At 36.7% G+C, this 15,395-nt stretch overlaps 1 protein-coding gene across 1 annotated transcript; it reads left to right on the forward strand.

Moving 5' to 3' along the window:
• Positions 1–3,921, forward strand: aoc1 (amine oxidase copper containing 1). The gene is made up of 5 exons (XM_058388602.1): positions 1–148; positions 772–2,313; positions 2,580–2,868; positions 3,101–3,233; positions 3,329–3,921. Exons 2-5 carry the CDS (start codon positions 780–782, stop codon positions 3,596–3,598), a joined length of 2,226 nt encoding a protein of 741 aa, XP_058244585.1. The 5' UTR covers positions 1–148; positions 772–779; the 3' UTR covers positions 3,599–3,921.
• The last annotated feature ends 11,474 nt before the right edge of the window (positions 3,922–15,395 follow it).

Here is a 15,395-nt window from a genome sequence, read left to right on the forward strand (position 1 = left end):
AGTTCATTTCATATCCAGGTTTTTCATCCAATAGGACTGTAGGGGAAAGACTACATCTGGTCGGGCTGGGCTGAGTAAACACATTTTAGCAACAGAAGTGACACATTTAGAGAACAAATCCCACAAGGGTTGAAAATAACAGCAAAAGGTAAGAGCATGCAATGTTTTTCATTTTTTGAAAGTGCATTCTTGAGTTTGATTTGTTTTTCTGTTTCAAAAATGAAGTTACTGTAAAAGCTCTGTAGAATAGGGGTTACATAATGGTTTGATAAATGGTATTTGCCAATACACTATGACATAATCCTCCATTTATGGACGTTTTATGCACGGTAGCTTAGTGTACTAGTGGTTGCACTAGCCAGTTTATAAGCAAAGAAGATTTTATTTCTTGAAAAGGATCTTGAAGCAAATTTTTGCTCCTTTTAGTAGATGCATTGACCTATTATATCAATGTACAGAAGATAATGTTGTGACAAAGGAACGATTTGTCTGTCTTTTATCAGATAAAGAACATAGCAAAACAATAAAAGATAAAAGTGAAAGAACATTTAAGTTTTTAAGTTTTATTATTATTATTATTATTATTATTATTATTATTATTATTATTATTTGTTTTTTTCATCTCTTACATTTAGCTGTCATAGGCATAGCTCAAAGGTTGTGTACACCATAGTTGGAAATTATATTGACAGCATTTATGCACAGGTGTTACAAAATAATTCAGTAATGATTCAATTATTTTTACTGATATCTGCCTTTCTGTTTATGCAGATTTGGACATGTGGTTGCCTTTGCTGCTGCTAGCTTCAGTAGTCACTCAGGCTACTGCATCTAGAGCCCGAGAATGGGCTCATCATGGGGCCTCCATGTTTGCCGATCTCTCCCCTCAAGAAATGAATGCAGTGAGATCCTATCTCCACTCTTGCAATGAGCTGGGCCTTACTTCAGCACGAAGCAAAACCCTCAAAAAGAACAGCATCCTCCTTATAGAGCTACATGTTCCTCGAAAGCATGAGGCCCTCAGAGCACTGGATAGGGGACAGGCAAAACCATCACGTCAGGCTCGTGTGGTGGTACAATTTGCCAACCAGGCCCAGCCTAATATAACCGAATACATTGTTAGTCCTTTGCCTTTTCCAAAATCCTATCATCTCAAGACCTTCAAAGGTGAACGACAGATCAACTTTGAGTCCCGGCCAATCACATCTGTAGAATACGGGCATGTAGAAGGCATCTTGGACAAAGTTGCAAAGAAAGTAAACAAAATTCTGTATGAGAGCACAGGTTTTACATTAGGAAATTGCACCAATCGATGCTTAACATTCTCAGACATAGCACCTCGTGGACTGGGACTTGGAGAGAGACGATCATGGCTCATGTTGCAGAAATTTGTAGAGGGGTACTTCATTCATCCTGTGGGTTTTGAGATTCTTATCGACCACAAAGACCTGGATCCAGAGAAATGGACTGTGGAAAAAGTGTGGTACAATGAGCAATATTTTGACAGCCTAGATGAGCTAGTGGAGAAATATGAGAAGGGAATGGTCCCTAAACTCAAGCTGCCTGAGCATGATGAAAATGATCTATTTTCCACCTACATCCCTCGCGGTCATAGCAACACACGCACAAATATCCATGGACCAAAGCTTGTGGAGCCTCAAGGCACCAGATACCAGGTAGATAAAAACTTTGTGGAGTATGCTGGATGGTCATTTGCTTACCGTGTCCGCTCATCCGCTGGCCTGCAGATCTTTGACTTGCGTTTCAATGGTGAGAGAATTGCCTATGAAATCAGCCTGCAAGAAGCTATTGCCTTCTACTCTGGAGACACACCAGCTGCAATGCAAACAAAATACATTGATGCTGGCTGGGCCATGGGAACCTCTGATTTTGAGCTTGCACCTGGTATTGACTGTCCTGAAATTGCCACTTTTGTAGACATGTACCATTTCTATGACACAGACAAACCTGTGAGGTATAAGAATGCACTATGCATTTTTGAGATGACAACAGGCATGCCTCTTAGGAGACACTTCAATAGCAACTTCCAAGGAGGCTACAATTTCTTTGGGGGTCTTGAAAACCATGTTCTTGTGATAAGAACCACATCCACCGTTTACAACTATGACTACATCTGGGACTTCCTGTTCTACCAGAATGGAGTAATGGAGTCTCGGGTCAGTGCCACAGGGTACATACATGCTACATACTTTACAGAAAATGGACTGAACTATGGTACCAGGGTTTACAACTATGTTCTCGGAAATCTGCACACACATCTTGTTCATTACAAAGTGGATCTGGACATTGCAGGTGAGCTGAAATAGATGCAAAGATGCAATCTCAGATTTATTAATGCAATTAAAATTGTTGCCTTTACATGTGTTCATCAGTACACACAAATCTGAAATTAAATCTGAAGTCGTTTTTCTAGTTTTTAGACCCAGTTTTCCTGACCTACTCCTTCGCTATTTTCTATTTGTCCTAATTAGTAAGATCAACTTTAAAATGAAGATAGGAAAGATTGGCCTAAATCCTATGATGCTACAACTGGTTTATGTCTTTCCTCTCCTGCTTAGGCCGAGACAACAGCTTTGAATCCATAGAGCTAAAATATGTCAATTTCACCAACCCCTGGAGTTCCCAACACACCATCAAACAAGCCACCCTCTCCAGGACACAACATGAAACAGAGCGTAGTGCTGCCTTCCGCTTTGGAAAAATGTTCCCTCGTTATTTACACTTCTACAACCCCAACCAGAAAAACAAGTGGGGGCACCAGAGGGGCTACCGTATTCAGTTCAACTCACATGCCAACAGTGTACTGCCCCGGGGCTGGAGAGAGGAGAATGGTATTCCATGGTCAAGGTATCATTGCTACACAAACACCTGTATGCAAGAAGAACAAATTACCTAGAATTTGAAGGAACTGCAATCTTTTTCAAGGAAAATTATACTAAAATATTAGGATATTAAGATATAAAAGTATATAAAAAGACACTTTTTGAACTTTTTGATGTTTTACAGTTGCAAGTAATTGGTCGATAAAAGTGAAAATAACTATAATCTGAGACCGTGAGCAATCTTTCTGATATTATAGATATCCTTTGGCTGTAACAAGACATAAGGACAGTGAGCCCACAAGCAGTACCATCTATACCCAAAATAATCCATGGGAACCCGTTGTTTCATTTGAGGACTACATCCGCAACAATGAAAACATTGTGAATCAGGTATTATATCATCCTACCTGTGATAACCATAAAAGTTTTAATGCTCATAAAAAGCAAGCAATGAAACATGTGTCACTTGTATGCCCCCTTTGCAGGATTTGGTTGCCTGGGTTACTGTGGGTTTCTTACACATTCCTCATTCTGAAGACATTCCCAATACAGCAACTCCAGGAAACTCCGTTGGCTTCTTCCTTCGACCATTCAATTTCTTCAATGAGGACCCATCACTATCTTCCTTCAACACGGTCATTGTGCGACCAGATAAAGAGGGTAAACCAAAAGTTCAGAGGTGGACGCCAGAAATTGTAGGTCACTGTGTCTCGGACAAGCCTTTCTTCTACAATGGCACATACGCTGGAGTCTAGAATGGTGTATAAAAGATTATATCAGTATTGTTCTTTAAGCCTAAGGTAAATTGCATGAAGAGTTGTACACCATTTTCTGACATGCATAAAAAAATTAATCATACTTAACTATATAGACTCTAACTATATGTGTAAATATAAATGGATGCAGGTTTGACACAAACTTAATCTCAGTAACTATATATAAAATGTGTAGGGACTGCAAACACTTTCAAAGTTTATCTTTTAAACTTTATCAAATGTTTCTTGTGTCCATTTCTGGCTGTCTTTTTATTTTCAAAGACATACAAATAAAATTGCTGGGACACCAGCATATAAATCAGTCTTAAGTGGCCATTTAATTCATTTTGGATTTTATGTTAAGGCAGAGATCTTAAAGATATCTTACACTGATTAAAGGGTGCGTCTCCATGGTCTGGATTTATTTAACAAGAACATCCAGGAAGCAGGATGCGCCATCCGCCAGCTTATGTGTCTCAGCAGTCCCCAGTAGCTGGAGTTAAGTCAAAGAAAAGGGTTCTTAGACAAACGATCCTGATCCCTCTTAGTCAACACTCTCGTACTACAGAACTTACCTGCAGGGTTACCCAGGGGAACCTATAAATGGAAAGAAAGGGGGGCTTTTTTCTTGTTTGAATTTTATTTAACAAGAATGATACAATAAAATTCAATAAAAAAATACAAAAGAGGTTAATGCTTTAATATGAGCATTATAATGAATATCCAATGACATTCACTTTGCCTAACAATAAAAATAAATAAATAAATAAATAAAAAAATAATAATAATAATAATAATAATAATAATAATAATGTTCTACATTTGTACAACACATTTTATTTTAAGCTCAAAATCTCCACATGTAAAATATAAATACTTCTTTCATCTATAAGAATTATTATAAATCATGAAAATTCTAATTTAACAATTCTAAAATTCTAATTTAACAAATAAACACATGTGGCATCCTGTAGAATTGTCCCTCACCGGATGTTTTTCTTTTTTTGTTTTTTACACTATTCTGTGTAAACTCTAGAGATAAAGGTGTGTGGTAATCCCTGGAAAGTTTCTGAAATTCTCAAAGCAGCCCGATGTTTCCCCATTCTGGTGTTTGATTAACAGAAGCTCTTGACATGATTTTATGCATTGCACAGCTGCCACGTGATTGGCTGATTGGCTAAATGCACAAATGGGCAGATTTAGTGGCTAGTGAGTCTGTTTTAAATTTGTATATAAAAACAGATCATTCATCATTCTTGTTAAAAAAGTTTTTGTTCTCTGAAACACTCTGACATTTGGAAAGAGCTGTGCTTGCTGAGCTGTGAGGATTAAAATGAGGCCTGTCGAAGCTGAACTATGTGCTCTGTGTAAAACTATGTTTCATTTTTCAAGAGGTAAACCATTCAGAGCTTTAAATGAAATTTTATTTACATGGAAACTAATAGGCAACCAGTATAGCATGGAACATTGAAACCATGTGCTCTGAGTGTTTTTTTCCAAGGTAAGGGTGCAAGCTGCTGCATTTTAACCAAACTGAAGCTTCCTTCTAGAGGCAGAAGAGCAGCATGTCATGGCAGGAAATGGTAGTAAAGGAAAGTAGCTACAACAGTATGGAGAGCTTACATTCCTAAACATTTCTCTAGCAACAAGGACCCATACATCACCATACTTCAGACTTCACAAAACAACGTTTGACGTATACAGTAGAGTATCTCTCTCTCTCTCTCTCTCTCTCTCTCTCTGTCTGTAAAAACTCAACCCATGTTGCACAATTATTTGTTAACTTTGGGTTATGAAATATTTCCTGTTTACCTTTTAAATATGCCAGTTTAGTTTTGGACTGTATTTGATTCTCAGCGATTAAACTGGTGTTTAGCTGGATTATTGAATTGAGACTGTGCTACAGTCGTACATAAAAGTATACTGCATACTATAGGACAATTCAACTAATACAATACAATTGTATTACAATTAATTATAATTTTCTGAGATATTTATAATAATTTCAAACTTGCCTTGTCAAGTATTGGCAGGTACTTTTGCTCACTGTCTTAGAAGCATTTTAGCAGGACATGAAGAATAGAAGAAATATTTAACAGAATAATGGTAGAAATATTTCACAGAATGGAAACATTAGAACCAATAGAGATATTTAACAGAATAGCTTAAAACGAGTAGACATTATTTAAAAACGATCTTTTAGAAATTCTTAGATTTGTTATCTAATAACAAATGAGTCTAAATAAGAACACTAACAAATATATGTCTTATATTTTATAATAATCTCACAGTGAAAAATTTTACTCAAAATATCTTCTCCTTCCAAGACAACAATTTTTGCAGTGAGTTAAATTAATAGTTTTTTTTTTGTTTTTTTTTTATCTGGATTTTATCTAATAAATTGTAGTAATAGTTTCTTCCTGGGCTAGCTGTGTTAGCTTGGATTTAGTTTTGGTTTATCCAGAAAAGATTCCAAATAGTTATTTTCAGTTAGCAAGAAGTCCCAGCTTATCATCAGTGTTGGCTTTAGAACAATTCACTCTATTCCTAGTGTAGCCCTCATCACCCCTATCCACAATGAGTGAATCACTCTATCAATATTCCTTCTTTTTGGCCAAGTAAGTCTAACACTTACGTTTAACATAAGTTTCACTTATGTAAGAATGAGAATTACCCTGTGATACTCCATCCCAGATGTGAACTGTCACATTTACTGGAGAAAATTATGATGAAAAGCAAAAAAATATTGACATAGATCATAGTCATAGATAATTTCTGCTTAGGGAGGAAAACAGTCATTTCTAGCCCAGTCCCTCTGGAGATATACATTTATACACCCCTTAAAAGAATAACAGGTGTTGAATATAATTACCCTGTAATCATGACAGTCTCTATATTTCAAATACTGAAATATTTCAACCAAGACCTATAACATCCACAGTACTAGCTATTAGCATATGCATGTGCTAAAGCCATTGCTATGTTTTGTGCTTGGATGACTTTTTTTTATACAGTTTAACACTACAGTAAATTCCTGTATATTGTTTTGGTTATAGTTCCTAACACTTGACAGGCTCTATAAAACTATTTTATTATTTCTAGTAGGTTTTTTAAATGAACACAACTTCCTTATGATCTTATCTGATGGCTGAATTCTATCGTATTTTAAATATTCTTATGTTTGATATATACCTTCCTGTAACTTTGTTAAACTTCTGGCTCATTTTTCGTCGACTCTTTATTGCTTCATTGATTTCTTAGAATACCCAAATCCGCCACTTCTTAGATCCCTAGAGTAACTACCACGAAGCACAAAAGTATGTGCTAACTAGAATAACGCTACAAAAAGATTGCAACACTCAGCTTACTTTCTCACACAAACCCTATAATTAGCTCTATCTCTTTCTAAATTCAATTCATATGACCGTTTCTGAGCTTTAAAGTTCTTCATGGTAATTCCCTTGGATATCCCATAGGCTCTTTTCAGTGAAAATGATATGAAAATAAAAATGAGACATAAACACTGGAATGTAAAAGCTGAAATTCTTAATAACAAAATCGAATCAATATTAAATTAAAAACACTGAAATACATTATTTGGCCAAAGGTATGTGGACACCTGACCATCACACTTTTATTCAAGATTCAAGATTCAAGATTCAAAGAACTTTATTAATCCCAGGGGGAAATTCCTTTGCCGTGTTACAGTTGCTATAATGAAAATAAAATTATAAGAGAAAAAGAAAGAAATATAAAATATGAAAATAAATATAAGAGAAAAAGGAAGAAATATATACACTGTTTTATAAACTGTAAAAAAAGAATAAATAAATACAAATTCTGTACAAATACTACACAAATACTGTACAAATACTAGTGTAGAGCTGTAAAATTGCACACAAGGATTGTAATTAGGTGATAATGGTACAGTTGTTTGTACATTATTGGAAAAAAAAATAAAAATGGTGAAATTGTAATGTGCATGAAAAGACCTATAATTACTAAAGCACTATTGGGCATGAAATTGCACATGAAAAAGAAAATGTCCCAACACTTAAAGGGAGGAATTGTACAGTTTTATTGCCACAGGGATGAAAGATTTCCTAAAGCACTCAGTGCTACACTTGGCAGTGATCAGTCTCTGGCTGAATGTGCTCTTCTGATTAACCAGCTGTCAGGAACAGCTGGACAGTTCCCTGCCAGGCCCAGAGAGGGCGCTGGCAGGTGAACCTTGGAAGCCTGCTTCTTTGTGTGTCTTTTGTTACGCCCTTCCTATTGTTCCTATCCTGATTGTGTCACCTGTATCCCATTAGCCCTAATGTCTACCCCTATAAATAGGGATCCTTGTGTTTGTGTCCTGGTCCATGATTGTTATCTGTACCGTGGTTTCTGTTGGGGTTTTGTTTGCTAGGTTCCATGTCCAAGCTAAGGTCTAGGTTTTGTTTAGTTAACCACGCCATGTCTAGTGTTACGTTTGTTTCCCTATGTCGCGTCTTAAATGTAATAAAAGCAGTGCTTCGCTGAATCCTGCGCATGGGTCTCATTACACCGTGTGCTGGCGTGCGCACACACACCACGGGCGTCTGGGGTCGAGCCCCGCATAGGGCGGGGGTCCCAGACGTTACACCAGCACACTGTGTAGTGGATGATGTTGCTTGTTGAACATCCAATTTCAGATTTAGTCCTCCTTTGCTGTTAACAAATTCTCCTCTTCTGGGAAGGCTTTCCACTTTGGCACATGGCCGTGGGGATTTGTGTTCATTCAGCCACCAGATCTTTAGTGAGGTCAGGCACTGATGTGAGGTGAGGAGTTCTTCCACACCAACCATGGTAACCCATGTCTTCATGGGCTTTGCTTTTTGCATAGAGGCATTGTCATGCTGGAACAAGATTGCTAACAAGTTTGTAATGCTACAGCATATAAAGACATTCTGTACAATTTGTGTGCTTTCAGCTTTTGTCTCCACAGTGTGAAGAAGAACCACATATGGTTGTGATGGTCTAGTGTCCTATATTGGCTATTTTGGCTATATTGTTTGTTTTACTTTGAAAACCACTTGAAAACACACCTGTATTTATTTCTTTTGAATTAACTTCATTGAAACTGAAAGTTGTTTTTTTTTATGTTTAGAAATTCAGATTCCATGATTAAGTTTTCAGGTATGTGGGAGCTGTAGACACAACCAGTCTTGCAAAATTCACTTATTCACAAATTAATTCACTTTTAATTAATTAAAAGTTCACATTTCATTAAAATTCACAAAAATATAATGTATTGTGCTACCCAGGCATGTGTAATACATACTGTGTAAAACTATATACATGTTGGCTAGATATTTATTGCATTTCAGGATCTCTGGCTCACCTGGATGCCTACCATTTTTCCCCTCAGAGTGAACTTTGCAAGTTTGGAATCTCTCCATCCTCATTATGTAATAGATATAAATACTATTTTTATATTATAACTTTTATATACCATTTATCTTTGTTATAATGTAAAAATGCTATATTTGACCACAATAGAGGTTTATTACAGTGCTGTTTTCAGATTATTTGGTTCTGTCACTTTATTTGATTTACTGGTTGTTTGCTACTCAGTTATACAGCAATGTAAACATTTTATAAATATGTATCTATGTATTTTTATGAAAGCATTTTATGAATTGTATCTTCTGCACTCACTTCCAAGCATGTCTAGTACTCACAGCTGTTCCCTGTCTCAACTGCAAATTATCACTGCTATCATCAACATAATGACAGCTCCAAATCTGTCCTTGGTCCTTTCCTAGATTCCCCACATTCTCACCTTCTCACCTCATTCGTCAGTGTGTGATTCACCTTGGCCCCCACTTGAGCAAAGGGCTGTTTACAGTAAAATGCCTGTCTTACAAACGTCAACTGGCCAGAAGCAGTTCTCATTTAAGAAACCGCATAAGGCCGATGTTACAAAGAGCGCTAAAAATACACACTGATTCACGTTTTACAAACTCCCCTTTGGACAGAGATAACACTCGTGAATGAGTCACAGGTGCTAGCTGTAAAAGTCAGCTTTTTTTCCCTTCTCAAGGTGATGTATCTGAGCAAAAATTGACCCATACTCAGCTAAATGATATTCAGTATTAATTCTATTGTATTAATTATAATGCATGAACTTAGAATCACTCTATAAGCTTCTATCTGCTTGTTCATTCACTTATTTTATTAGCCAATCATGTGGCAGCAAAACATTGCATACAGTTATATAAATACAAGTCAAGAGCTTCAGATAATGTTCACAGTAAACATTAGAATGGGAAAAAAAACATGATCTCTGTGACTTTATCTGTGATATGATTGTAGACAGTCTTCAGAGCTCATCAATGCTCAACCATCAACATAATATAATATCCTGCCATCTCAAGACTCTGGATCCCCTCCAGAGTTTTCTTCCTCATATCGTCTCAGTGATTTTTTCCTTTCATCATTAGGGATCATCATCATTATCATTAGGGATAAATATGAATTGAATTTTTTAACTTTTTCTGTTCTATTCAATTTCTATTCTAAAATTTCTCTAAAGACAATATCCATTACAAATAAAACTGAATTAAACTGAACTTGATCTGTATCCCTTTAAGACGTTTCATAACCTAGATATAAATCATGAGGGATTTTCATTAGAACTTCCATTGAAGCCCCTTGTATTAGAGACAGGATAAACTTCACACACAACACTACATTATTGAACAATCCTGCAGCCTAGTGTTCAAAGTAAAGCATTACACAATATTAAAGGCTTTTGATATCACCTAAATTTGTCAGACCATATATAGTTATACGTTATAGATTTATTTAGTAAATGTTGTGTGAAATTATAATCAAGTACTTACTTGGAGAATAGTCAGAATATATTTAAAAGAAATTGGCTGATTAAAAATAATTTAAGAAAGTGAGTATAATAGGAAATTCTGCCACGATTTATAATATTCACCAGTTTCTGATGGATTTCACAGGGTCGAGGTATCATTTCAGGGTTTCATTTTTATAAGACGATAGATATGAATATTTTTTATTTTTTATTGTGGATTATTTTAGGGGTATTTCTGCTAATGCAGAGTCATGTAAATGTATTATATTCTGCAAGGGTGACCTTGAATAACATCAACATTAAACCCCATGTAACTCTGAAGGGAATATTAGAGTCTGTTAACATTGTACTGATTATTGTATTTAATCTTATTATTATTACTATTTTTATCTTTCCTGGAACAGTCTAAGTACTCAGGTTAAAGCATGTTATTATCCTAAGTGCACAGAAAAAAATTGTGAAACTCAGCACCTTTAATGTTCAGACAATGACTAATAATGGTGATAGCACAATAGACATTGCTATCTGCTCGCCACATGACACCGAACAAATCTACCTAGAAAATAAACAAATGACCACTATTGGCTGCTAATGTTAGTACTTTGCAAATTCTCCACAAATATATACGTGTAACTGGAGACCTTGCAAGAAATGTGAAACTGTGTGTTTTTCCATAAAGCAACAGGGTTCTGTGCTTTACCTTAAGTTCACTTAGGGTCAGAACAGTAACAGGATAATCGGAAAACTTCCTCAAATAATTGAAAAAGAGTTAATAAATATGTACTGCTGCAATTCTTTACAATCATCTTATAGAAGTCTTCACACCACTGCCTTCAAACATTTCAGAATAATTTTCCTAAAAACATATAAACATAAAAAAAAAATGTATAGCCTTATCACTGGCCAACCAATTACACACCTGACCAGATAGACTGGAATGCTTATTTTCACCCAATGGTCACCAAATCCCAAAGGTCATTTGTTCCTTAAGGTGGCTGCAAGCTGATAGATATTTTCAGTATGAAACAAGACTCTCTTATCTCGCCTACAGACCGATTAAATTATCCCAGTTCATCCTGATCATAAATCAGGAGTGCATTTTCTCTACAGTTGACCTGTATAATGACTATGAAAGGAAGTCAGGTTACAGTTTAACAGGATGTTCTGTGCGTCCATCTTGGATTCTTAGAAGCATGATGTGTCAAGAACAAGTGATTGTAGGATGTATATGGGATTATTATTGTAATCAGTAGGTAAAATGATTACTTTCTAGAATTGATCTAAATAGGTCAAGGTCACAGCAAGGTCAAATGTCTGAATTAGTGCCTTCAAAAGCCATCTTTCTGTTTCAAGTATTTTCTAATGGTATATCAGGCTTACAAATGAATCCTAGGATGTCTCAGTTGATGCTTTTGACATTGAGTTCTATGTTTTGGTAATGTAACTAGATTGTGAATTGTAGAGTGTAAATGTGGGCTTATCAAGGCTACTGTTCCCACTCAGATTGGCCTACAAAATAGGGCATTATAAACAGACAATAAGTAAATACTATAGGTCACCATAGAAGTGTAATCTTTCATATTTAGTTTTGTCCTATACTAGTTATGCTACAAGCCACCTCATTTTTTTTCTTATCACACAGCCCTAGCTCAAGCCGGTTCTGTTAGTCATGTGAAACATTTCATTGTGCTTTGTCATTCCCTCAAAATAACCTAGAACAGCTGAGACAAAGCCCAGGAGGCATGCCACTTAATGTCAGCCATGAGCACCATTTGGAAAAAAAACAATCCCATTATATCCGATGAATTCTGTCTGATCAACACCTCTAAACCAAGCATATGTTCAAGAGGCTAAGTGCCAAATACATACCTACCGCTACTAAATTATCAAGGTTCAAATCATCAGTTATCTTCCCTGGTCTGGCATCTACATGGGTGGAATGAACTTATTTTGACTGTCTACGAATGAGGCACTAGCTGTCCTCAAATGACGACTAAAGACCAGCCCATTCATGAAGTACCGACCTCAATTTAGAACTTTGTTATTTAAAAGGCTTGTGTTTTTTTTATACTAACCTCCCCAACAGGGTTTAAGACTGATAATACTCTTGACGTGACCCAACCTTGTCAACCAGTCTAAGGATGTATGTACTGAGACTCCCATATGAGCCATAACTTTCCCACTTTTGAACTAATATAGATGCAATTCTGCTTTTCACACTTTTGTATAGAAAGGATTGAGTAATGACAGTGAATCCTTCGGTATTAACTTACATATACACTACTCACAAAAAGTTAAGGATATTCGGCTTTTGTGTGATATTTCAGGATGCACCTAAAATGCACTATAACCTTTACAGGTGAACTTAATTGGACCTTCTCTACACTTTTAAATGCACATCTCCAGCTGTTCAGTGTTTCAGTACTTTTGGCATAACCTCCATGAATCGACCAATACATTTTCTGGTTCAATTAGAATTGGTATTTAAACAGTCCTCTTCATCATGCTGTTCACAGTTTGACATCATGCGACCAAGACCACACCTAACAATTGATTGCAAAGGTACCTGACCACACCACCAGGCATCTTGCATGGGCCAGGGAGCATTTACGCTGGACGAGGGACCAGTGGGCCTCAGTGCTGTTCACTGATGAAAGTCAATTCACGTTGAGCAGAAATGATAGCCGCCAACGATGTTGGAGACGTCAAGGAGAGCGCTATGCATCAGCCACTGTTGTGGTGGTGTTACAGTCTGGGCAGGTGTGTCTACTCAATACAAAACTGCCCTACATCTTGTGAATGGTACAGTGACAAGCCAATACTACCTGAATAACATCATTAATCCAGTCATTGTGCCCCTGCATGAACAACACAGGCCTAATTTCATCTTCACGGACGACAATGCTCCAGCTCATCGAGGACATTAGGGAACGGCTGCTGGAGGCTGGGGTACCTCAAATGGAGTGGCCTGCACTTTCTCCAGACCTGAATCCCATAGAAAACCTATGGGATCAGCTGAGTCGCCGTGTAGAGGATCGTAACCCTGCACCCCAAACCTCAATGACCTGAGGGCCGCCCTTCAAGAAGAGTGAAATGCCATGCCTCAGCAGACAATAAGTCATCTCGTGAACAGAATGAGACGTCGTTGTCAAGCTGTAATTGATGGTCAACGGCACATGACAAATTATTGAGACACTGACATTTTTTGTTGTGATATACCCACAACTGTTGTTGGCTTTTGTTTCAATAAATTGTTTGAGATGAGGAAATTACCATTGCATGCTTCTACTTAAATGCCCTACTTTAATGATATAATATCACTGTAGTGTGAACTTTTTACATTTTCCATAAATTTCACCCAAAACCCAAATATCCTTAACTTTTTGTGAGTGGTGTATATCTTGTTTCCACACGTTTCTAGAGATTAAAAAAGTCATTTTAGTTTTGCTTAGATCACTTAGATTTAAAACGGCACAACTGTAAATTCTTAAGGCAGGGACATGCACAGTAACTGTGGTATTGTTACTGAAATGCTTCATTATTAAGTTCCTTTTTCATATCTCAGTATATTTAATAGTAATCCGTATATTTGTCACAAATGTTTTGAGACAAAAAGGGGGACCTTTTTCTGCGGTTAAAATTAAGACAGAGAAAGTCCAAGCTTGGCTTCAGCATCGTTCATGAACACACAATCCCCTCATCATGAGAGAATCAAGATATTTCCATGTGAATCCATTTTAAATGTTAATTTTAGGAAAATATCATTGTATTAAAATTAGTCGATAATAAATAAGTAGATCTGAGTATTTTGCACACATTTCATGCCCATGTTACGACATCTAAAGATTAAATAATAGATTCAGGATTCAATATTCTTTTATTATCACTATATTGAGTACAGCGAAATTAGAGCGGTCTTTGCAGTGCAATTCTTATATAATGTGTTGCAAACTATACATCCGTTTTACAAATAAAATAATACAAATGAAATAAACTGCAGTCAAGGCAATAGTGATAAATAAGTCGATTATTGTAATGATGCATACAGTATAAATAAGTATGTAAATACTCTTTATATAGATATAAATAAGTTGTTGCACAACAGTTTAACATAGGGATTTGCATATAATGAGAGGGTATTAAAGTGTTACAGGATGTAAACATGTCAAATATGTAGAATATAAAGTGCAGCAGAATGTAAACATACTGTGTATATGAGAATAGACACATTCTGAGGTATACAGAGAGTTGTTGTCATTCTTTCGACTGCTCCATTGTGCGTGAGGGGTCACCACAGTGGACCAACTGGTCCGCACAACAACTTGGCACACGTTTTATGCTGGATGCCCTTTCGGACACAACCCTCCCATTTTATCTGGGCTTGGGACCGGCACTGCATCCAGCGGCTGGGAATCGAACCCGGGCTTTCCACATGGTAGACAAGAGACCTACCACTGAGGTACCAATGCCGGCATTATACACAGAGCACAAATTAATACGTTGTATGTATAGAACAATGCTGGATCAGATTGTTGCGATCCTTCAGTCTATGTGCATGTGTGTGTGTTCACACACCAGCAGCATTCAGCTACCGCATGGTGCTAGGGTAGAAGCTGCTCTTAAGTCTATTGGTTTGTGAAGTGATGGACTTGAACCGTTTGCCAGAGGGCAGCAGTTGAAATAAGTGATGTCAAGGGTGAGAAGGGTCCTTTGGGATGTTTGCTGTCGTTTTGAGGCAGCATGCTGTGTTAAAGCGTATTGGTATTTACTGATATTGGTAATTACTTACACAACCATTCACACACCATGGGCATTTTTTTCAAAGTACAGACAAACACAATGTGCTTAAGCCAACAACACACAAACAATTATAATCTTTCATGTCTTTATAGAACACCCATTAAACATTCACAGTGCTGTGGAAAAAGTTAGTGAACATGGATTTAATAG

The sequence above is a fragment of the Hemibagrus wyckioides genome, linkage group LG01 (genome assembly GCF_019097595.1).
Source record: "Hemibagrus wyckioides isolate EC202008001 linkage group LG01, SWU_Hwy_1.0, whole genome shotgun sequence".
NCBI lineage: Eukaryota > Metazoa > Chordata > Actinopteri > Siluriformes > Bagridae > Hemibagrus > Hemibagrus wyckioides.

Bases quoted from the DNA above. Each gene is read 5' to 3' on its own strand.
- aoc1 (XM_058388602.1), top strand. From the start codon at position 780: ATGTGGTTGCCTTTGCTGCTGCTAGCTTCAGTAGTCACTCAGGCTACT. The intron at 2,314-2,579 runs GTGAGCTGAAAT...TCTCCTGCTTAG, and splicing joins AGTGGATCTGGACATTGCAG to GCCGAGACAACAGCTTTGAA. The intron at 3,234-3,328 runs GTATTATATCAT...CCCCCTTTGCAG, and splicing joins ATGAAAACATTGTGAATCAG to GATTTGGTTGCCTGGGTTAC.